Here is a 23,263-nt window from a genome sequence, read left to right as displayed (position 1 = left end):
GCTTTGAATTCATAAACAGCTCTTGAGAGATCATTTGATTTAAACGGGTTCAGAAAAAAAAGAAAAGAAAAAAAAACTGACATCAGGATAGTCAGAAGCACCTTGCAATAAAGGGGATGCTGAAATCAAGTGTGCCGCACAAGTCCTGAAAAGTGAAGCCAAAAAGTTGATCGCCCCCAGGTGGCTGGATGCAGGTCATAAACCCCGCCCTCTCCATGTAATCTAATGGGACGCAAGACAAACTAAACAATCAAATTATACTTTAAAATTAAATTTTTCCAAAGTTGGTTTGTCATTTTATGTAGCATTTATCATAATGATGTAAGTTCAAGTGTTCGCTTTTTAAAAATAAGTTTTAGTTTTAGTTAATTATTTGATTCTATTAAAAAGGGGGTATGACGTCTTGATTGACAGCTGAGATTGAGCTTCTCTGAGGAAAGTAGTCACTGAGGCACCATCGCGATCTTCAGGAGGAGACTGGAGCTTTAATTTCTACATTTCCATAACTGTTTAGCTATTTCACGTCGACATAATGAGATGTTCTGCAGTAAACTGTACGAACCGAATCCGCAGGAGTCTTTTCTACAATGGAAGAGAGTGAAGGTCATCTTTTTTTACAGTCTATGGCTGAAATGCACAACTCTGCTGGCTTCACTAGTTATGATGATTCTGAGCCACTATAGACAGTACAGCCTTTCAACAGGACAAATAACGACATTATATAGGCAAGAAAACAACAGTACTAGTATCTTTTTGGCTACATTCAGACTGCAGTTGATTTTTCTGAAATTGACATTAGTCATAATTGAATTACCCATGATGGATTGAATTACCATGATTACCCAATATTTTACAAGTTATATTATTTGAAAAAAGGTCACTAAGGCTGCATTTGAGCAAAATATAGTGAATAGTAAAATTGTCAAATATTATTACAATGTAAAATAATGTTTTTCTATTTTAATATAATTTAAAATGTAATGTATTCCTGTCATGGAAAACTGAATTTTCAGTGGACATTATTCCAGCTTTCTGTGTCACATGATCCTTCAGATATCATTCTTATTAACATTCCTTATTAAAACAGTTGTGTAGCTTAATATTTTTTCAATTGACCATTTTCAATTTTAATATATTTTAAAACATTTTTTTTAAATGTCTATAACTGTCGTTTTGATCAAATGAATGCATCCTTGCTGAATAAAAGTTCAAATTTTAGGGCCACAATTAAACAAATTATGAATTCCACAGCATGCTAAAATACACAACACAACACATCATAAATACCGAGAGAGTTGCAGTACTTCACACACACACTCCCCACTAGACCTACTATAACAATGGGCCAGTATTTCCCAGACGGAAAACAACACTCAGGAAGCATCCCATCTTGATGACAGGATTACAAGGGGAGAGAAAAAGCCTGACAAAGACAATATGTAGAATGAAGAATAATTGTAAAACTAAGCTGTTCAGCTGCGTAGAAAACGTGAATATTTGTTGGTCTCAGTCATGTTGAATATTGATCAAATGTAGGCCTACATTTGCATGGATATGTGGGGCGGTTTAGTGGGGCTGATACCACAATTTAAGATTCCAGTGCAATTTCACAATTCTAGATTCCAGTTTCGAGACCATAGCAAAAACTATGAAGGTAAAAGAGTATCAAAACTCGAGAGCATGTAGATGTGAATCTGAGAACTTGTACAATAAATATTTGTACTTGTACGCAAAAATTTACACTCACACAGCTCTGATGTGAAAACCTGTAAAATAAAAATAGTTTTTTGAAGTTGAATGTTAAGATTTGCACTCGCAGACAATAATCACAAACCTGTATTCTGAATTTGAAGTTGCAGACAAGAAGTCACAAATGTGTAAAATGTCATTCACAGAAATACAACGACAGACACAAACTTGTATTACATAATTGCACTTATTCTTACATTCACATTCACAGTAAAAGACCAATTAGGCATTTGCAACTTCTCAAATCCGTCACTGCAATTTCAAATCTTCGAGCCTCGACTGTCTTGACGGCCTTGGGGACGTTCTAAAACGCCACGCCGTTCTCTCTCGCCGCCACTGAGTTTGCAGGTGCACAAGTTAGTTTTGCATCTAATATATCGCAAAAAGAGAAGTTGCAAATGCCTAATTGCTCTTGTACTGCGAATGTGAATGTAAGAATGAGTGCAAATAAGTACTACAAGTTTGTGTGTCATTGTATTTGTATGACTGTTGAGTAAGTCATTGAATCATTCATTCAAACGATTCGTTCATTCAGTAATGAAACACCTCTGTGTTTTGAGAAGCAAAGAAAACATTCATATGTCTTTCTTTGGAACTATTTTCGATTTCATTTTGCAAAATAGAACAAAAACAGCCAATACTATGTCTAAAATGTAAGACACTTAATATAAACCCTTTAATGCACAGGTAGTTATAGTCATTTTATTCTCTGTTCTATATTAATGTGCTTCTTTCATTAAAGCACACACATCATTTTAATTAATTGTAAAATGTGACAATCTGTTGTTTCAACAAAAAGCAGTTTTAGAAACAGGTATTTTCTAATACGCCTGAGTGTCTGATGTGTTAACAATCAAAGAGGTATTCCTAGCATTCCTAATTCATAAATAAATCAAGCAGCACTCTAGGCCGTTTCTCGGCAAATGGGCATCTTTGGCAATGCTAACTGAAAGCTACAGAATAGAGAAGTAGCAATTCTCTAAATCAGCCCACAGAGCAGCTGACCTTTCAATATCTTCTCTGACACTTCAAAAGACTTAGTGGAGGAAAGACCAAAGTAGCATTACTCACCGGCAGTGAAGTCCTTGTTAAGGTCGATGAAAGCATTGGAATGAGGGATGCGCATTTTGAGCTCATATCTGAGAGCCTTCTCACAGTTTTGTTTTCTGATAAATGATAAAACAGCATGGTTTGTACACTGTGCATTTGTTTTTGTGGTACAGGCAGAAAAACCTAAATAAATCTTACCTTGTCTTGAGATAGCAAACCTCTGATGAACCACCATTAGATCCAAAAATGTCTGGAATCATGTCCCCATTAAAGCTGTATGTGGAAAAGAAAAAGCGGCATTAGACCTCTGCAAAAGCAGACACTTAAGAAGGGAAGCTTATATTTGTACACTGAGAGGATGAGGACTACAAAACTTGAACAATGACACAATGACTGTGTTTAAAATTATTACAGTCCTCATCAGTGATTTGTGGTGTTTAAGACCAAGATTATACATAGATATTATATAATATTACCACTAGGGCTAAGTTGAAAAATATTTATTTCTCGATTTGAATTGATTCTCATTTTGATTAACTAAATCTAACTAAATGAACTAAATTCCATTTCTAAATCTAAGATCCAATCTTTTAGTCTATGCTGTTGTCCATGGATGCATGAACAAAACTTAACTTAATATTTTTTGTAGCACACCTCCCATCAAATTCTGATTCAAAATTCAAACAGTAAATAGCATTTTGCCGATCTTAAATGTGGCATGACAGATCACAGTAGAACTGATCATCTCTTGCGTTTTACTAAATGTAGACATGAATGAACATCAGATGTTGAAAGATACAGTACAACTTACCGAAATGTAACCGCTCAATCAGTGTTTCAACCACAGAAAGACATTAATAAGACGGCTTGTAAACCATGTCACATAACATTACATAAAAAAGGCATTTAATGACCATAACGTGATAGTTAAATAGAAAAATTAACACTAGAGAGGAGCATTTTGCTACATATATGCTCTATAATGCATATTCATTATATTTTTTCTTAACCTGTTCATCAATATTTCATATATGTTTGAATAAATCTGTCATAAAAACAAGTATAAAAACAAGTTTTATGACAGCCACAGTTTAAATGTTTAGGCTATATTTCAAAAAACAAATTGGAGTATCAACTACTATATAAATCATTAAGAAATTATTATTAAAACATAATTATTATAAAATCTGCCTTATGTGCAATTTGAATGTTTTTATACAAATCAGTTGTTAATTGTAATGCCTAATTGTACCATATATGACAGGGTTCCCTGTATAGTCTACAGAACTAGTTGACTTGTTTTTTTTCTTGAGAAATAATTATGTACTGTACCTGCTACATATCTAAAATAATTGGTTGAATCAAACTGAATAAAAATCACAATTGAATCAAATCATGACCTTGTGAATGGAATCATGAACTTTGTGTCATTGGCCAGCCCTAATTCCCAAACTATTCATATAAAACAATTTGATAAATCTACATTTATAATCACTTACTCCATGACAAGGGGCTGATCATTAAAGGTCCTGTTAATCTCTACCCTTTCATTCTGGTCTGTAAGAGAAAAGAAAACATTTACAAAAACAGTGCAAATCGCTGCTGTAGTATAGTTCTATGACCATCAGTTTAGGCAAAAATATTTAATAAATAATAAATAAATGCTTTGTGAAAGTGTGTATTCTTTTCAGATTTTACCCAAAGTTTGGTTATTTCCCCAGAAGATGAAGACAGTTGTCAGTGGGGAGTCCTTTAGGTGGCCTGTGAGAAGCACATCCATCTGAGAGTCTCCATCGTAATCACCCGGGACCACACTAGTTATGCTGAAGTCACTGAAAGAGCCAGAGAAACACATGAACGCTGCAATATCAACACACCACACACCTAGTATGATACAGTGAGAATATGGATCTCACACTTGAGGAGGGAAAAAAAACATACATTTTATTCACCACAAATATGCAATTTGGTGCAGATGCTGTTATTCATATGGCCAAAAAGTAAGATTAAATTCTGATAGCTTGTTGTAATGTGATTTGATTTTTACGTATAAAATTACTATATAAATATCAGTTGTCACTATGTTTATACTTTGTAAATTGATATTTAAATGGTTAGTTTTATGAGCAAAGCTCAGGAGTTTTAAGCAGCAAAATATATAATGCAATGCAATGATGATTGAGAGATTTACAAATAAGCATTCCTCAAACGCATGTTATATCATATTTGATGCATACATTATTAACATTATTTTTCTAAAAATTACATATGGATAATCAAGTAAACAGTCATAATTTGTTAACAAACAAGTATTCGTTACCTCAATGAGCTTATTGTATCTGCATTAAATTACTTTTTTTTTTTTTTTATACGTTTTTAGCTAACTGTGATTTTAACATTTTATTACATTTCTGAAATACCTAACTTAGACAGTTACCTCTGATAACAGAACACTCTAAATTGTAATATGGACTCATGCATTTTCTGTAAAGCTGCTTTGAAAAGATGTGTATTGTGAAAAGCGCTATGCAAATAAACGTGAATTGAATTGACTTAAACGTAAGCAGCTTTAGCCAAGTAAATATTCTCTTGCAATATTAATAACAATATAAAATTTGCTCAAATGAATCAGTAAATATTCCACAGCAAAAAGACATCTGTACCACGAGCTAAAGCTGGACATTGGAACTATAAGTCAGAGGGAAGAAGGCATGTAGAAGATTGGAAGATTTAGCAAAGTTTTGATCATGTTTAGAGGCCTTACAAATGTATGCATCAATGTAATAAAGTAGGCTTTATATGGTTAGTGTGTGTCAGTATATATTCTCACCTAGAGATAGCCTCTTTAGTCAGGTTGACTTTAGGTTTGTAATAAGGAGGTTTAAGATCAGCCAAGAAAATCAACAGTTCAGATCCTGAAAGAAATACAAATTCCATAAAACAACACATTATCAGGATGTTTATCACCAATAACACACATAATTAAAAACACATTAAAGTAGGGCACAAAGTACTCTACTTTAGTGCAGTCCCCAGCCACACCCCCTGTCATTAGCAACAATACATAACACTGATGAGTTATATAGAAAACACCCGCTGACATATTATCAAAGCTCACACATAATATACAATAAGCATCACCTTACATAAAACATACAAGTTAAACTTCGGATAGGGTGCTTTTAAGACCTTATCTTAACGTCAGCTAGCAGAACTGTGTACGTACTCTTCCTGATGATGAAAATGTCAGTCTGTTTATCAGAGTTGAAGTCACCGAAAGCCGCTACTGTACCATAATTCTCCAAGGCAAATAAATCCCTAGTAACGTCCTGCAAAGCAAACGTGACATATTGTCCGACAAAACTTAATAATAACGTCCAAAAACAAGCCCATGACAGCAACATTTTGCTGTTAGCTTCGTTCATCACAAACTGGAACACGGCACGTCGTTCTACGGCAGCCAACAGGGTGCATATAGAGGCTTTGCGACAGTGTGGGTGCCTTAACGGCAGTGTGAGTGTGATGTTTTTATTTTGCTGTCATCATGGCAAGCTTAGCGGATGTCGGCTGGAAGCTGCTGGAGTTCAAAGCCAGATCTAAGCGATCAGGTTTGGCTTTTTGAGATGCATGGCACTGGGCACGATTAAACAGTGCACATTTGTACACTCGCTGCATTTTGATCCATTGTCCGTGTTGCAGACGCTCATTAACATGAGTTGTCGTGTCTGTTTGGCAGAGAGCAATGCCTAAAGGTCAGGCGAGAAGTGTACGCTGATCAAGGACTATATTTAGAGCCTAACTGCACTCTGAGCGTCATGCTTTGAATTTTTAAGGAGTAACGTTAGTAACTTTAACAGACTTGAGTCCCGGAATGTCTAAGGTTTTAAAAAGGCTTTTTAACCCTCTTAATTCAGTGCTTGTTAGCATCTGCTTCAGACTGACATTAAAACTCAAGTAGCTCTTGACAGTTTTCTGGATCCACTTGTGGTTAAGATAGATAAATAAGTAAAATTACACATACCTGTAGTTTCTTTCTGCTATTTTTCTTTGTTTCTTGAAGGGATGTCACACAGAAAAAAGAAAATTACTCACTGTAATGTTATTCTAAACCTGTATGTAAAAGATCCAATAAATGCAACCAGTGACTGTCATTCTATCTAATATCAACTTTTGTGTTCCACAAATTCATACGGGTTTGGAATAACTTGGGTGAGTAAAGAATACGATATTTTGCGTGAATTCCTTTAAAGGTCCCATATTGTACACTTTTCTGAAGTTTTATTTTAGGTTTTGATGTCCTTAAGAATATATATTTGCGGTATAAGTAACTTACCAAAAACCATCTCAATATATATTTTTACAGCTCCTTTCTCAGGAGCTCTGCCAAGAACATGTCGATATTGGCCGGTCTACTTAATATTCATGAGCCTCTCTTCTGATTTGCCTGTTGTTTTCTGAGTGACGCACGGCCAGGCCAACCACAAGTGACTAGGGTCACGCTTGGTGATGCCCTCAAGTAAGGTAAATAAAACACCTGTAATGATGGTGATACATTATTTGTTATTAAAGCATAAACAATCACAAACCATTGTTAATTTAACATAAAAGCAAGCTACGTGCATGGTTTGGCATGACAGAAATAGGGCAAAGTGCGGTCCCTTAATAATAATCCCTAAAAAGCTGATATCTCAGTTCATCGCGATCTCACAAAGCTCCGTTATTATCAGTGAAGCTGACTGCACAATAAATCTTTCATAATGTCAACACTTCGTTTGTTATAATCAGAGGATTTGCCAGCATGCAAAATTCAGCATTGGACAAAAACTCAGTTTAGAGCGGTGAGTGGATTCTAATTTAAATGCATCTCATTGGCCATTGCGTTCAAGAAATCAACACATATGTCTGTGATTGGCTTCATTGCTCAACGCTGCAAACATGTTATAAATAGAAACTCGTTCTGGCCTGTAAATCGTTTTTATTTAGTTTTAGTTTTCTTGTTGCTTTTGTGCAACATATGGATAACAATTTATTTGTTTTTAGATGTTTTATTTTTTAGATATTTCTATTTTGCCGGAGTCCCGCGAATCGTTTTATTCTCCTGCAACCCGCACACACACGAGTATGCACGCACTCGGACATCAAATCTAGTCCCGCGCTGCACATTGCGTCCCGTGGGAGTGCAGGTCTCTACGTCCATCAACTGAACAGCAATTTCTCGACAAGTTTCCGTGTTGTTGTTGCTCAGCAAGGATGTTGTCTGGGGGTTGGGCAAAAGGATGGAGGAACGGTGGTTAGTGCTCGGGGTGGGACTGAAGGCGGTGACTGAGTAGTTCTGACATCACATTTTTACGGAAGTCACAACGGCTCGTGAAAAGGCACAGCTACTTTATTCAGGCTGTGTGCATTTGTCTGTGGATTGACTGTTTTGAAACTTATATGGTAGTTACATAGCCCCTAGACATCTGTTATCATGAAAAAAGCCAGGAAATTTCATTTTTGACAATATGGGACCTTTAAAATAGTCATGTCAATTTTAGTTGTACAGCTTTACAGAAATTCATGGTGTTAATGATTATAATATCTTAATATCGTCATGCCTTACAGTCGCATTGAGCATATTAGAGTTGGGCGAAAATACAGTTTTGCAACGATTTAAACAATTAAAGAACAGTTAAGATTTGTCATATAGCAGGCCTGTATATCGCTTTACGTATATACTGTATGCGGGTGAAGTATGTATATCCAATGTTAGCTGTGCAATAATATATTTTACATTTTGTGGTGATATAAACAATCAATCAGTTGGATACAGATCACAAATTATTAGTCTTAATTTTAGAAGTTGGCTTGGGATTGTAGTCTGTATAGTGTCATCGACATTTCCGCACATTTTAATTGTCATCTCATCCTCTCACATCAGTCATACCAAATCATCTCACTTTCAGTTGTGTATAATGAGATTTGTTGCATGTCCATTCAATAACCATGCCTGAAGATTGGAAAATTTCTCTGTGTGATTCCATGTAATTTGTCTTTTCTCTCTCTAACCATATGAATTATACTAATGTTGTAGTTTAACTAATAGAGGACTGGCGTAGAGTTCACCTAATGAAAAATGGCCAACACTGCCAAAGAGGTTCTGAATGTCCATCGCAAACTCCGGAAGTTTGGTAAGTTTGGGTGAAGGGCTTGATCCATGGAAAAGCTGCGTTGCAGTTGATATAGTGTGAAGTATCTGGATAGAATACTATTAATAACTGTCTTAATTTTGCCATGAAACAAAATGAAAGCCAATACATTCCCATAACAGTATTGGTTCAGAAATTAAACTCTTTGTTGCTTAATTGAAAATTGGTGATTCATTTCTTTTTCTTTTTTATTGCAGCAAATAATAATGCTAGTGTTTCATCTCTAATGTTTCTAGCTGTTTCAGTTCATTTAAAGGGGTTAGGCATAAATACACATTGGTAATATCATGGGAGAAATTTTGTGATTTATCAAATCAGTAATGAAGTCTAGTTCCTATCATCTCTTTTTGTCAATGTCTGATCAAATCTGTCAACAGAGGGTTCGTATGCTTCTTGAGGCAAGTTACTTTTTTATCAATGTGGTGAAACTAAAATGAGGAGTATCTTTCATTTGCCCGTTTGGATGTGCACTGCTTAGCCAGAGTTATCTTAAAAAGAGATGGCTTTGTCCCTGCTACTTAAAAGCTGATGGGAATTATGCTAATTTGCTAGGAAATGTGAATTTTCAGTACCTGAGGTATTGACCCTGGGTCGATTCTATTAAAATGTAAATTGCTCCAAAGTTAAATGTGTCTGAAATAGTGCTCAAGTTGATGGGGTTCCCCTGAATTTCACTCCTCACAGAAAAAAACCCCTGAATTTACTGGTGTTGGGTTCCATTATTCACAGAGTTTGTGCCAGTGCCTTCAATTTTGCAATCAAGCTGTGTGTGTTTGCAGTGACGTTCAATTTGATATATGCAACTGATGAACAATAGCTTTAGTCTTTTGCATTTTGCTTTGATTGTTTTCCTGGCATGCTTTGCTGCCTTTGCACCCCGGTAAATCTGCATTTCACTGCTCTTAGCATTGTAAATGGAACAAAAACCCATTTAGGTTACAGAGACCAATTGAAGCACATTTTGATTTTGGTGAGTCAGCTCAACCTCAGCATACTAAATAGCCGTAAGTGAGCCTGTAGCGGTAATCAGTAATCTATACAGTAGCATCATCAAGAAGCCATGCTGACTGTGTATGCTCATCACTTCCATCCAGGGATTCTTGAATTGCATCTAGAGATGAGATAAGCATCACAATATTTCAGATCTGTTCAGATTCAAGGGTTGTTGTAACATCAATTTCTGCTTTTTTTGTGATCAGGCTCCATCTATGAACCCCTTAAGCTATCCATACTGCACCGGGATGATGAGCCCCTTTGGGAGAAACTTGACCGCTTCTATAGTGCAGGTGAGAATTTATGCCCTGCATGTAATTTGTTTTTCATATAGGCTTAAGAATTGAATTGATTTTATGGTATGGAGGGCTCAGGATTGTAGGCGAACATCTCTTGAGCATTCTATTATGGTTTTAATGATGCATTTAACCTCATTATATTGTGTCATGGCTTCATCTAGCTGCACCACCTTTCTTTTTATTTTAATTAAAAGTACGCATTTATAAAGCAACTCATGTAAGGTGTCAAGTTGTGTACAAATTGCAAAGTTACTCCTGATTTTCCCTAATATAGTTGATCTGTGTATTAAGTGCACCGATGTTTACTCCTATTTTAAAAATAATTTAATTATGGAAAGATGTTTCCTAATTTAATTGGAGGATTCAAAAAGTCTCCAAACTATTACATTTAATAATAATACCCAGCAAATGACTTGAGTATAAGCACTAAAAGATTAATTTGCTCTTAATCAATACTCATCTCTTTTCCTACCCACCCTCTATCTCTTTCTCACCTAATTTTGCTTTCCATTTTAGTTTTCACCATGACAATAAATAAATACTGCTTTGCAAGATGAATGGCATATGTCATATTAAAATAGTTTTCTTAATAGATTTTTTTTTAATTCTTTATTTGATTTGATTGTTTCTTAAGAAAAATTAATCTTGCTTTTTGAGATCATTTAGATTAGTTAGAGTGTATGTCTTATTTGCAGGGTTTTAAAAAGGCTTAATTCACTCTTACACGAATTAAGGCCTTAATAAGTTATAGCATTATGTTGCATGCATTGCACAAAAAAAAGTAACCTACCTCAGTATTTTTGTCCTGTTTTCCAATACAAATATCTAAACATCTTTGATACCTTTGAGAAGCTTAAACAAGATCAAATATCTGTCAACTTCACAGACTTCATATTTTGTGTAATTTTGTATCTCCAGTAAATGTGTCTTGATTTAAGAATCTTTAGCCAGTTGCACTGGAAAACAAGACACAAATACTGATGAAGAATATCAGAAAATACAGTAGGTAGTCAAGCTACTTTTTTGGTGTAAAATGAATTAAAAAGAAATGGATATCTTTTAGAAGTTGTATTTTCAAATTCCGAAGTGTTTCTAATACATCTCTTTGTGTTTCTCCCAAGATATTTACATTTAGAGAACACATTTTTCTTTACTTGGTCTTAAAAAAATATGTATCTTCATAAAACCTGCAGAATCCCTGTATTTGTCGAACACTGAATTATCTCCAATTTGTTTATTGCTGGTTTGTTGATATCATCATAATGATATACATATATGCATGCCAAATATTGCCAGCAGCCAGAAGTAGTTTTGCTTTCTCGGCGTATCATAGTTTGGGGAACTCTGACCTTCTAACTGCTATAGAGAAAAAGGAATTCAAAGTAGGACCTAAACATCACAGATTGACCTTATGGTTCAATGCACAGACTTCAGCTGCTTGGCTTAAAATATTGTGGGATATTGTATAATATTGTGGTATATTTGAACATTTCAAGATATTTCTTTTGTCTAGCACACCTGATTCAACTCCTCAGCTCATTAGTCGAGTGCTCAATCAACTTGTTTCATTAACTTCAAAAACGATGGAAAAGCCTTGTTTCTTGAACACTGCATGTACGAATTCTATATTTTCAATCTCTTTCCTCCATCCAGACATTCAGCCTGTTCCTAAAGCTCATTTAAAATCCCCAGACAGACAACACTGAGATGAGAGCACTGCAGGGTGAGGGAGGGAGGAAGTGAGAGAGAACAAAGAGTAAAGAGTGACAGAGAGGATGCTTCTCATTTCAATGATCCTTTTGAGTCATGGTTGAAGCAGACAAACGTACAGCGTTTGCGCTGGGTAATCCCGTTTTGAAAGTGAATCCCCATGTCATTCCCTATAAGACGAATCCTACAGTGATAAATGTGGTAACTTTCATAATTCAGATAGTAATAGTTTTGGCAGACTCTACCTCAGAGCTGAAATGCATCTCAGCTTACAATGATTGCTGTGTGTACTGTATATAAATGCAGCACATTATATGCAACATGCATGGTATGATATTCTGAACTTTTCTCAGAAGGATATTGCCATTTTTATCTCTGGTCTTTCTTGCTCTCTTTCTGAGTTTTCCTATTTATGTGGTAATGACATAATGCTTCAGTGCTTCTCATTTCCTCTTCTTCTCCTCTCCAGCCTGTTTGTTGTGAATGCAGTTCTGCTATCTTTTCTCTGCCTCCACAAGATTAAGGTTGGAGAAAACAAGCTTTAACTTTTAATGGGCAAAAGAGTATTTCCCTCTCTTTCTTTCTTTCTTTGTCTTCTCCCTCTCTGACTGTGTGGTTCAGTCTCCACCCATTTTCTCCGTCTTCTTCCACCCTCCCTTTCTTCTTAGTGTATAAAAATGGCTGCCTTTGTGGAAATAGACTGATTGTATGTGCAGTGTTAGGGGTTGATTTAGAGGTGCATTATTCTGATAGATGACAAGAGAGAGATCATGCAGTCTTCCAAGAATTTGCATCTAGAGTGCTATGATGCGTTCTGTCCCTCACGTCAAAGATGCGTGTGAATAATACGTCATTTGCCTTTTTCCCTTTCTCAAAAGAAGTCACTCAATGCACAGGTGATGCCTCCAGCCCTCCACGTGCCACAGCGACTGTGAAATGACTGCAAATGAGATTTTCTTGATTAGTAATATAAGGTTTTACAGGAGCAAATGGCCAGTAATAGCAGGTTTCTCTGGATTAATTGATCTCTGACCCTTTCCTCCCTGAAACATTATGAAAGACTCTAGCCGCAGTCTTCCTTTTAGTCCTGCCGGCATCACTTACAGTACAAGACCTAATCAGATAAAAACGTATTTATCGCCTTGTCTGGAATGCCAGATTCTTCCGATGCAAGTCAGAGCAATCCTGGCTGCAGTCTCTCTGAAGAGTATATTAATATTCTGACTAATTCCCCCCAGTGTCTGCTTATCCCCCAGCCCTGATGGCACTGTCTCTTTGAATTGACCCAAACTCTATATAACAAATGATGGCTCGGAATGAATGTCCCCTTCATTTGTGCTGCCGTAATGTGCTGATGAAAAATGAAGTGCCCTATTCAGCCTGATTATACATTAGTAAAGAGAAATCACAGTGGAGGGAGCGAGAGAGAGAGAGCTAGTTTAACAGTTGGGCACAGTGATGGACAAAGCTGTGTTGCCATTTTTGTACAGTTTTTTTTCTTCATAATATTATTGTTGAGTAATATGCGACAATATTTATTTAGCTTGATTAATTATACATGCAGTGGTATTTTATGTCAGAAAACAGGAATAAAAGTTGGTGTTCATCAAAGATGCATAAACAGGCTTGAAGGTACAGTAGGTGTTTGTGAAGACACCTGCTGTTGCTGTAAGCTGTTGATAGTAACACCATGAGATTATATCTGTTTTTCTCTCTGTCCTTCTCTCATTTCTTCTAGTGAAGAGCACCATTCTGAATTATCAGAGCCCTACCACTGGTCTGTTTCCTGTGAAGACCTGTTCCACCTGTAAGGATGCTAAAGTCAGAGACTCCCTCTACTGCGCTGCCAGTGTCTGGGCACTGGCGTTGGCATACAGGTTAGATATTGATCGGCACTTTATGTGTAATTACCTTTTGGTAAAATCTTTGATCACATTGATCTGCGTTGATCTTAAATTATGTTTCAATTGGTAAATGTAAATGAATGTGTTGAAGAGACTGGCTCTTTTCTAGTGCTCCCATTTACCACCTTTACTCGCCACTCATGAATCAAAGACCATGAATCTATTATTAATGTGCTGGCTGTTGTTCAGAGTGCTATTATATGAAATATATATACAGTCATGTCAAATAGAAAGTACACCCTTTTGAATTCTATTGTTTTACATATCAGGACATAAAAAATCATCTTGTCCACAAGTGTGACATATGTAGTGCATGATACATGTAGTGCTATACGATATAGAGATTATTAAAGGGTTAGTTCACCCAAAAAAATTCTGTCATCATTTACTCATCCTCAAGTTGTTATACAATGAAAGTCAACTGTTTGGTTACAAACATTCTATAAAATATCTTATTTTATGTTCCACATAACAAAAAAATATGCTGGTATGCAGTGGCGTGTATACCATCTGTGGCGTCTAAGCAGACAAAGATGAGTTTAACAGCCAGGGACAAAAGGCTGAACAAGCTGTTACAAAATCTTAAAGAATATCTATTAGTGAGCTATTTTAATGAGCAAGGCAATCTGTATTGTAATATGTTTTTGTTTTTTTTAACTGGTTTGTTGACTCACTCTTGGTGTGAACAGGCCGTATGGCTATGATTTGGCCTGAATAAGCAGTATTGTGGTAGAAATTGGCGGAATAGGCCTCTCTGAATGAAACGTTGAAAATTAATGTCATTATCATAGGGGAAAAAATCTGCTGTTTTCTTACACTAATGTTTAAATATTTGTGGTCAGTAAGGGTTTTTTATTAAAGAAATTCATACTTTTATTCAGCATTGAACATTGAGTTTTTACTTCTTCTTTTTTTTTTGCCTTAAAAAAGCCTTGGTGAGTATAAGAGACTTCTTTCAAAAACATATTTTAAAGGGTGGTGTGAGTATATACTCCTCACATTTGACAAACTAATGGCAGCTTTAATCACACTGAGTTAAGTATGTGTACCCACTGATCAGGTGCAAGTTGATCCACCTGCATTTGTTCCAGTGCTCATATTAATGGACTACTGCTTCTACACTGCAGTTTTCAAAGCTCTGGTAAGACAGAATTAGATTGAACTTAATGTCCAGGGATGTACTGGATAGCTTAAAGGTTATAGGTTCTAACTCTGCAAGGGGAAATTCACAAACTATCACCTTTATGCCCTTGAACAAGATATTAGAGCTAAACCTCAGGTTCCTCTTGGGGGATTGTCTAAAGTCACTTTGAATCCAAGACACTCTGACCAAACACCCACCCTGCTCGTTCTTTAACTGGGACATTTTTGTGTGTTTGTTTGTTTGTTTGTTTCTAGCTTGTCCAGTGATTTGGATTTGTGTTCTGAATCATTTTCCTTCCAAAAAATGAACTTTTTCCCAAGTGGGCAGTATTTCCTTTATTTTATCTTCTCTTCTTTCATTTAAATTCATGAGAAAGATCTGTCATCATTTATTCAGTCTCATGTCGTTCCCAACCTCTATTACTTTTTTCTGTTGAACACAAAATACAATACTTTGAAGAAAGTATATTGTGACAAGGACAAAGAAACTTCATAAAAACACAATAAAATTAGTTTTTGTTTATGTGGGATGTTTTGGTGCATGACCTTTTCTAGACCGTATCTGATTTTGCTTTGTATTGTTTTCCCTACGTAATAATTTAACCAACACTGGCTGGAACCACCAAACATTTGGTTATTGTTTTCTAGGCTATCTCTAACAGCTACGGTTATTCATTAATAGTGATAATTAACAGTTGAATTGAGAATGCCTTTTTAAATTCCAATTCAATCCCTGAATTGATTTGAGTTAGCGAACATGCAAACTTGCATTTCTATGCAAATTCAATTTCTGTGATTTTATCCAGAAAACAACGTTTAAAAAACTTGAAATATGAAAATTTTTAGACACTTTATATTTTATGTGTCCACTATTTATATTTGAACTGAATTTCATTGTAATATTGCTATGGCCCTATTTACACCTGGTATTAAGAAGCATGTTTGTCAATCCCAAGTGGACGATTCGTGTAAACAAGATCGAATGTGAATGTGTTCCACATACTCTCCGCCTACTGACCTAATGCGTAAACATTATGGGAAGCTCGCAAGCCAGACTGGAATTAAACTTTATCGCTTGAAGCCCTAAGTTTGGTTTAGAGATGAAAACACACAATGTTCAGTGTGGAAATGATCAGAGCAGAAATGAAAGCTGCAGTTCTCTGTATGTCTTTCTGTCATCTCATTTTGCGTTCATGTGTAAATTGCACAGGCTTATTTTGTCCATTAGATCCAAAGATCTGAAAAAGCCCATACATTTACCTGCCTTTAGACCCTCCCCTTGAAGAAAGCTGGACAGAAGTGGACAAAAGAGATGAATTAAAACACCAGCTGTAAACAGGTTGTGTCTCCCTTGTCTTCTTCAACCAAAAATGCATCTTAATACCAGGTGTAAACAGGGCTTTATATTCAGTAGCAAGGGAATAAGTTACAGATATTTTAAACATAGCATAACAAGCACAAACACTCCTTTCTAAAGCAGGTCACCAGCACTCTCGGGGCTCAGGTCAAGGTTACAAGATTTATAGGAGGGCACCCAAGACCGAGACTTTCTGTTGAACTCCTAAGATAAAGTGTTTCTTTTCCTTCTCACTCCTCCTGGTGAGGGTTGTTCCTCTAGAGGACGAAAACGGGGATAAAAATAGAGAGCAGGCGTATATCAGAGGCAGACGTAGTCATCAGTCTTCACCTCTGCATATTAGCATTGTCAGAGGAGTTTAATTAAGATGATTCCAATCTGACAGCAAGGCCTGAACCCATTACTTACTCTCTATTTATCTCTGTAGGAGTATATGTGGGTGGTGTGCATGTGTGCGCTCTACATGAGCGCTCTTGATATGTGCTGAAGGTTTGTCTCATTTGCATGTTTGCCTTTATTTATTACTGTGATAGTTTGAGCACTTTGCCTTGCTGTAGTACACGGTGCTGACATTGCTTTACAGGAACTCATGCCGAATGTTTCTTGCGCAGGCGAATCGACGATGACATGGGCCGCACTCATGAACTGGAGCACTCTGCCATCAAGTGCATGCGGGGGATTATGTACTGCTACATGCGGCAGTCGGACAAGGTGGGTCTCAGCGTCACACCATAGGACAGAGCTGCATGCATGTCACTCATCAATTCTGCCTTTTTGAAAACTCAAACAGCCTGCTGAAGATCGCTTTATTCCCCCCTGGTGAGCAGTTTCATACTTTTAGGCAACTTTACTGTTCTGTTGATCATTTTTGGTACTGTTCTTGTAAGGTTAGTGCCGTAACCTCATGCAGCAGCAGAGCAGCCTGTAGATCAAACGTCCTTGTGAAGTTTGGCAAGATTGCATAGCCTATATTTAACACTTGTTCACATTGGTCGATTTGACTGACCTTGCCATGAATTTCCATATGTATATTCCCACTATACCACAGATTTACTTTCAAAGGAAATGTACACACATCCCACGTTCTTTTTTTCTGTTGCCCAGTCAGTCCAGGAGTTCATTTTTACTTGCAATGCCAATATTTTAAGTGGCTCCACCATGAAATAATAGTTTTATTTAGCACTGTACTTTTATATTTGCTTGAAATAATATTTATATTAGATTAGTTCACCCAGAAATGAAAATTGTTGTTCCAGACTTTCGTTCACCTTCAAAACTCAAATTAACGTTTCTAATCAAACATGAGATATTTTATTAAAAAGATTATCTCAATTTAATGTCCACACAACCAAAAACAAATGATTAAAGCACATACATAGAGCACGTCAAATATGGTACGTGGAAGCTTAACCGTACTTTCTGCTTATGCGTCAAGCAGGTGCGTTTGATGTGCTAAATGTATGTGTGTTGAACAATGTTTATAAAATAATAAATGAAAACTGTTCATTACATAAAGTGATCATATCTCTTCAGAAGACTTGGATTAAACTACTCGACCACTCATATGGATTATGTTTTTTTTGTTACTTTTTGAAGTGTCAATTTTGGTGGAATGGACTTTGAATGGAGGGACTGAAATCTCTCTCAAGTTTCCTTAAAAGCATCTTAATTTGTGTTTTAAAGATGAATAAAAGTCTTATGGGTTTGGAATGGCTTGAGGGTCAGTAATTGATCATAGAATTTTCGTTTTTTGGATCCCTATAAGTCTTCTTTAAAAGCTGGAAATAATATATCTAACCTTGTCTTGTTTTACTAAGTCTGCCTGTTTATCCCTCAACTCTCACACTGGAACGTGGCAGCAATGTCTGTGTCTCAATAAAGAGATGATTTTGACTACAGATGTGTGAACTCACTCCACAACGTGGATGGCATTTGGGTATTATTTAAGGGGTTTCTCTGGGTTGCATTTGAGTGGCTGCCAGTTGGGCTTTTCTGTGGTTTTAACAGTTGGATGTTGCTGCAATCAGGGTTTTGACAACGTTCCCATGGCGAGCTGCCTAGAACGACTGTGGCCATTTGCAGAGTTGTTGGGCTTCCTGTTTTGGTCCAGCTGGTACTGTTTTTACCACCAGCTAAAAGCAAATGTTAAGTAATGCACATGAACATTTCTAACCTTTCAAAAGTACTGGGGTACAGGCCCTCCATAAAAAAATGAATCCATATTTTGATACACTTTTATGATACTGTTATGAATATGGATATAAATTGTCTTTATAAATTGCAGTTCAGAGTTCGTTCACAAGCAGCAGTCGCTGACGATGGAAGACATTTGCTAGTATTGTTTCATACTGTATTTAAATATGACCTCATGCAGCACTAGTTTTGTTTTCTGTCTAAGAAATGATTCTGTTACGGTGTGAGAAACCAGTGCAGGAGTGAACTGTTTGAATGAATAACATTTTTTGCAAACCCATTTGACTGATTAGATCAATAGTGATTATGCCAGTTCTGATTCTAAACAGCTCATTGAAAACACACAAGACATGACTTCTGAAATATTATTAGGGATAATGATTCTCAGGTTGGTAAATGGAAGTCTCCACCATCAGACATAGATTTAACAGCAATATTTTACTGTGTCTCATGCCCCAAAAAGGCTCCAGTAGCGACGCCCCTGGTAATGCATATAGAAACTGGGAGTGAAGCTCCATCAAAAGGATAACACTTCACAATAAAGTTGAATACATTAACATTATAGCCATGGCAATGGCGTATACCACTATTCAAAAGTTTGGGGTCAGTAATATACATTATACATTTTTTAAGAAATTAATACTTTCAACAGTGACGCATTATAATGTCTTTTATAATGTTACAAAAGATTTTTATTATGCTGTATTCTATGATGAACTTTATATTCATCAAAGAATACTGAAAAAATTAAACATGTCTTTTTCACATATTATTACATTTTTAAATATATTAAAATAGTAAACAGAAATAGTAGTAGTATTTTATGAGACTTGGTACGTGACACCTTTTTTTTTTACCACTTTTTGGTAATATAAACTTTAGGGACATTAACCTAACTTTTCAGTCTGCAGATCATTGCAGTTTTTTACCGTTAATGAATTGGATGTATTTGAGTTTACCTTATTGGTGATGTGCTGATGCGCTGTTGGTTGAAAGGCTGTTTTTAACAGTAAGAGTAGTCTCATTTCCCTTGCAAAAAGAGCTCATATTAATGCTGTTTTTACAGTTGGCAATTGCTCTAAAGCAACTGTTCTCTCCCGGTGTAAACCTGAGCAATTATGCCTCTCTTGTGCCTTTGAAATTGTTCCATTTCATTTATTCCTGACCCCCAAGACCTGATTTGCAAGAAAGCTTTTCTGTGTCTTAATTATAATGCCTCGTTTATGCAGTTAATTACAGAGTGCAGTGCTCATTAACATCTGTCTATAGCATTCACAAAGTACATTGGGTTTTTTAATAAACTCATATAATCTGTTCCCCAGGTATATTCAACAGACGTGTTTACTGTGGCATGCTGCTGATATCACACTGTAAAAAAATAAGTCACAAACAAATGAAAAGCAGCAACAAAGCATGAATGCTGGAATTGTAGTTTCTCCTTTCTAGCGTTAAACTGCTCGAGATGTCTCTCACAAAGCAGCCTGTGTTTAATAAAGGTCAATCCAAAGTCACACTTAATAAATCACTTTGAGTCTCTGTTTTGCCAAGTAGTGTGTCATAGAATAATAGATGTTCCTGTAGCAACTGAAGGTTACTCACTGCCCGGTTGTGCTTTCAGTTTTTATTGGTTTAATTTTACAGGCAGTGATGACTAACAGATGTTTCAAATGCCATCCCTTGTCTCACAGGTGCCTTTATCGCTCTTCTGCCTCTATCCATGTTTGCTTTCGTGGATCTGGACCCATAAGCGAGGGTTTTCTGTTTGGCTGAATCTTACAGCTGCGTTTGGCCTGTTATACAGCTGTGTTACTGGTGTGAAAAAGAAATCATTGTGTGTATCTGGGACAGAAGAATGCCTCTCATGACCTGACAAGAGAGGAGAAGGGAGAAATATAAAAATGGGCCACTTATTTATATCACTTAAAATATGCTGTGGGGGCCCGTGTGTGATGCGGTCAGTGGGAAAGGTCGGCCCAGTTTTCTGCTGTATTGACGGGTGAAGTGTCCCTTCCATAACTGTAGGATTGTAATGTGTGAATGACAGATAGAGATGGCTTTATTCATGTGGTTCATCTCAAGAATCTGTGGTTAATAGAATCACTGAATCACTGTGGTTTATAGAATCACTGAATCACTGGCTTCTATGCAATGTGTATTGACTTTTTTTTTGTATCCGTGTTAATGACAAGGTAATCGGGATGTTGTTGGCTATATTGCACCTGCTGACATTTTGAGTTAGAACAGAGAATCCCACTGTGTCTCCTGGATTTGAGAAAAGATGATATTCTGCTAATGCATGTGTGGAAGATTTGAGAAAATCCTTGGGGCTGTGTTAGATTTATGGGGTACAGTCAGTGTGTGAAAATATGTTGACATGATGGTCCAGTGTCACATCTAGCGGTCAGCTGATATGGTTATTTTATGTGTATATTTTGTGTACATTTATTTGATACCAATGAACTATATATTACAAATAAAATGCTATACAAATACAGATAAAGCAGATACAGAAAAATAAAATAAAAAATTATTATATATATATACATACATACAGTGGGGAGAACAAGTATTTGATACACTGCCGATTTTTCAGGTTTTCCCACTTACAAAGCATGTAGAAGTCTGTAATTGTTATCATAGGTACTCTTCAACTGTGAGTGACGGAATCTAAAACAAAAATCCAGAAAATCACATTGTATGATTTTTAAGTAATTAATTTGCATTTTATTGCATGACATAAGTATTTGATACAGAAAAGCAGAACTTAATTTTTGGTAAAGAAACCTTTGTTTGCAATTACAGAGATCATACGTTTCCTGTAGTTCTTGACCAGGTTTGCACACACTGCAGCAGGGATTTTGGCCCACTCCTCCATACAGACCTTCTCCAGATCCTTCAGGTTTCGGGGCTGTCGCTGGGCAATACAGACTTTCAGCTCCCTCCAAAGATTCTCTATTGGGTTCAGGTCTGGAGACTGGCTAGGCCACTCCAGGACCTTGGGATGCTTCTTACGGAGCCACTCCTTAGTTGCCCTGGCTGTGTGTTTCGGGTCGTTGTCATGCTGGAAGACCCAGCCAACATTTTTGTCTCTCACAGTTGAAGTGTACCTATGATAAAAATGTCAGACCTCTACATACTTTGTAAGTAGGAAAACCTGCAAAATCAGCAGTGTATCAAATGTTCTCCCCACTGTATGTATGTGTGTGAGTGTGTGTGTGTGCATATATATATTTAAAAAGCTCAGTGGCCATCAGTTCATTTTAAAGTAGATTATATCTGTATATACCAATTAATATATCAATATTATAGCAATCTTTGATTATTTTACACTTATCTCTTTGGAAATAATTAATGTAATAATTTATAATGGAAATCCACCATGCTTTCTGCTTTTTTATTTGTTATTTTGAGGCTATATTAACATGCTTAAGACTTTTGCACAGTACTGTGTATATATATATATATTGCGACCTCATTCTTGACATCTTGGGGAAAAAACCCTGCGGCAGTCACATCTGATGGGTAGCGGATTGGTTTTCTGTGGTGAGTCAGAGCAGAAGTCTTACCTATCGTCTGCATAATCTTCTTATTTGAGTCCATGACTTGCATCTGTTCAGTGTACTATTTATGTATCAACTTCATCTCTTTCTGTTTGATCACCTTTAATTTCATCTGGAATGTTATGTCTTCTTGTCAAAAATAGTCTGGTATTTAATAAGCAGATGTTAGAGCAAATAAATATCAATATCGGTAGCATGTGCCACAGTGTCATGTTTGGCCAAGCGTCTTGTTGTCTTTTTACAGATTTGATGTGTTGGGTATAATTTTTTTCTTATGTCACATCAATATTGAAATTATTTTTGTTTTGTGAAAATGGATGACGATATGGATTTATAAAAGATTTTTGTCCTGGTGCATCAGATCGTCTCCCATTTTATTTATTTATAATTTTTTGGGATTTAATGTTATGTTGTAAAGGAATGATTTATATGTGTTGCATATTATGTGTTTAATATTTTGTGGATTTGTTGATATATTGATCCATGTTGTTTATTTTGCATATGCTTTTTGGGCTTTTTTGTTGTTGGTCTTTTTTGGGTTGTTTTTCTGATGTGGATCGGTTGTTTGGACTCATTTGATTGTTATCTGGTGATTAAGTTTGGAAACACTTGTAATGGGAAACACCTGTGAAGAAGTCCCCACCTGGTGATCATTGTACTCACACTTCTTTTAAAGATTTCTGGAGAAAGTATTGTTTGATTCACAGATGAAGGCTTATTGCTGAAACGTTTGAATAATCCAGATGTGCTTTTTTGCATTATACATTTTTAAAATAATTTATAAAGGAAGATAAGCGAGTGCGGATCTTTTGTTTTTCAGTTTGAAAGCATTGATATTTGTATGGATCTAAGACCCAAAAAAAGGTTGAGCGCAGTGATTCTATCTTTTTTGATTTGGCCAAGCTTCTTAAAAATGAATTAAAAATTTTCCCTCATAAGAATTTTTAATATTCTGTTTTTAAATATAAATGCTGTGTATGTATGCTAGAATGTCACTATAAACCTTCAGTGCATGCAGTCATGAACTACACATTGTCTTCTGCCTGATCAGACAATAATCCAATGACCATATGATTTTATTATAGAGTGAATGTAGAAAAACATGTTGCTTATATGT

The 23,263-nt window shown here is 36.1% G+C and overlaps 2 protein-coding genes across 5 annotated transcripts in view; one reads left to right on the top strand and one right to left on the bottom strand.

Moving 5' to 3' along the window:
* itfg1 (integrin alpha FG-GAP repeat containing 1) overlaps window positions 1-6,256 on the bottom strand; it is a 144,713-nt gene extending 138,457 nt beyond the window's left edge. The window contains exons 1-6 of the mRNA XM_082162167.1: window positions 6,026-6,256; window positions 5,630-5,714; window positions 4,498-4,631; window positions 4,299-4,356; window positions 2,998-3,072; window positions 2,821-2,915 (exon numbers count right to left, since the gene is read on the bottom strand). Coding sequence (XP_082018293.1) covers window positions 2,821-2,915; window positions 2,998-3,072; window positions 4,299-4,356; window positions 4,498-4,631; window positions 5,630-5,714; window positions 6,026-6,224 — 646 coding nt within the window. The 5' untranslated portion in view covers window positions 6,225-6,256. The remainder of the gene's footprint in view (window positions 1-2,820; window positions 2,916-2,997; window positions 3,073-4,298; window positions 4,357-4,497; window positions 4,632-5,629; window positions 5,715-6,025) is intronic.
* A 45-nt stretch (window positions 6,257-6,301) lies between these two features.
* The window catches only part of phkb (phosphorylase kinase, beta), a 72,574-nt gene continuing 55,612 nt past the window's right edge, over window positions 6,302-23,263 (top strand). Inside the window, exons 1-5 of one of the 4 annotated variants that reach the window (XM_082162136.1) lie at window positions 6,302-6,407; window positions 8,873-8,969; window positions 10,187-10,273; window positions 13,728-13,866; window positions 17,005-17,104. In XM_082162136.1, coding sequence (XP_082018262.1) covers window positions 8,915-8,969; window positions 10,187-10,273; window positions 13,728-13,866; window positions 17,005-17,104 — 381 coding nt within the window. In that variant the 5' untranslated portion in view covers window positions 6,302-6,407; window positions 8,873-8,914. The other 3 variants (XM_082162135.1, XM_082162134.1, XM_082162137.1) reach the window with 3 other exon arrangements.

Source organism: Leuciscus leuciscus, assembly GCF_965113295.1.
Source record: "Leuciscus leuciscus genome assembly, chromosome: 2".
NCBI lineage: Eukaryota > Metazoa > Chordata > Actinopteri > Cypriniformes > Leuciscidae > Leuciscus > Leuciscus leuciscus.
This window is presented reverse-complemented; position numbering and strand designations above follow the sequence as displayed.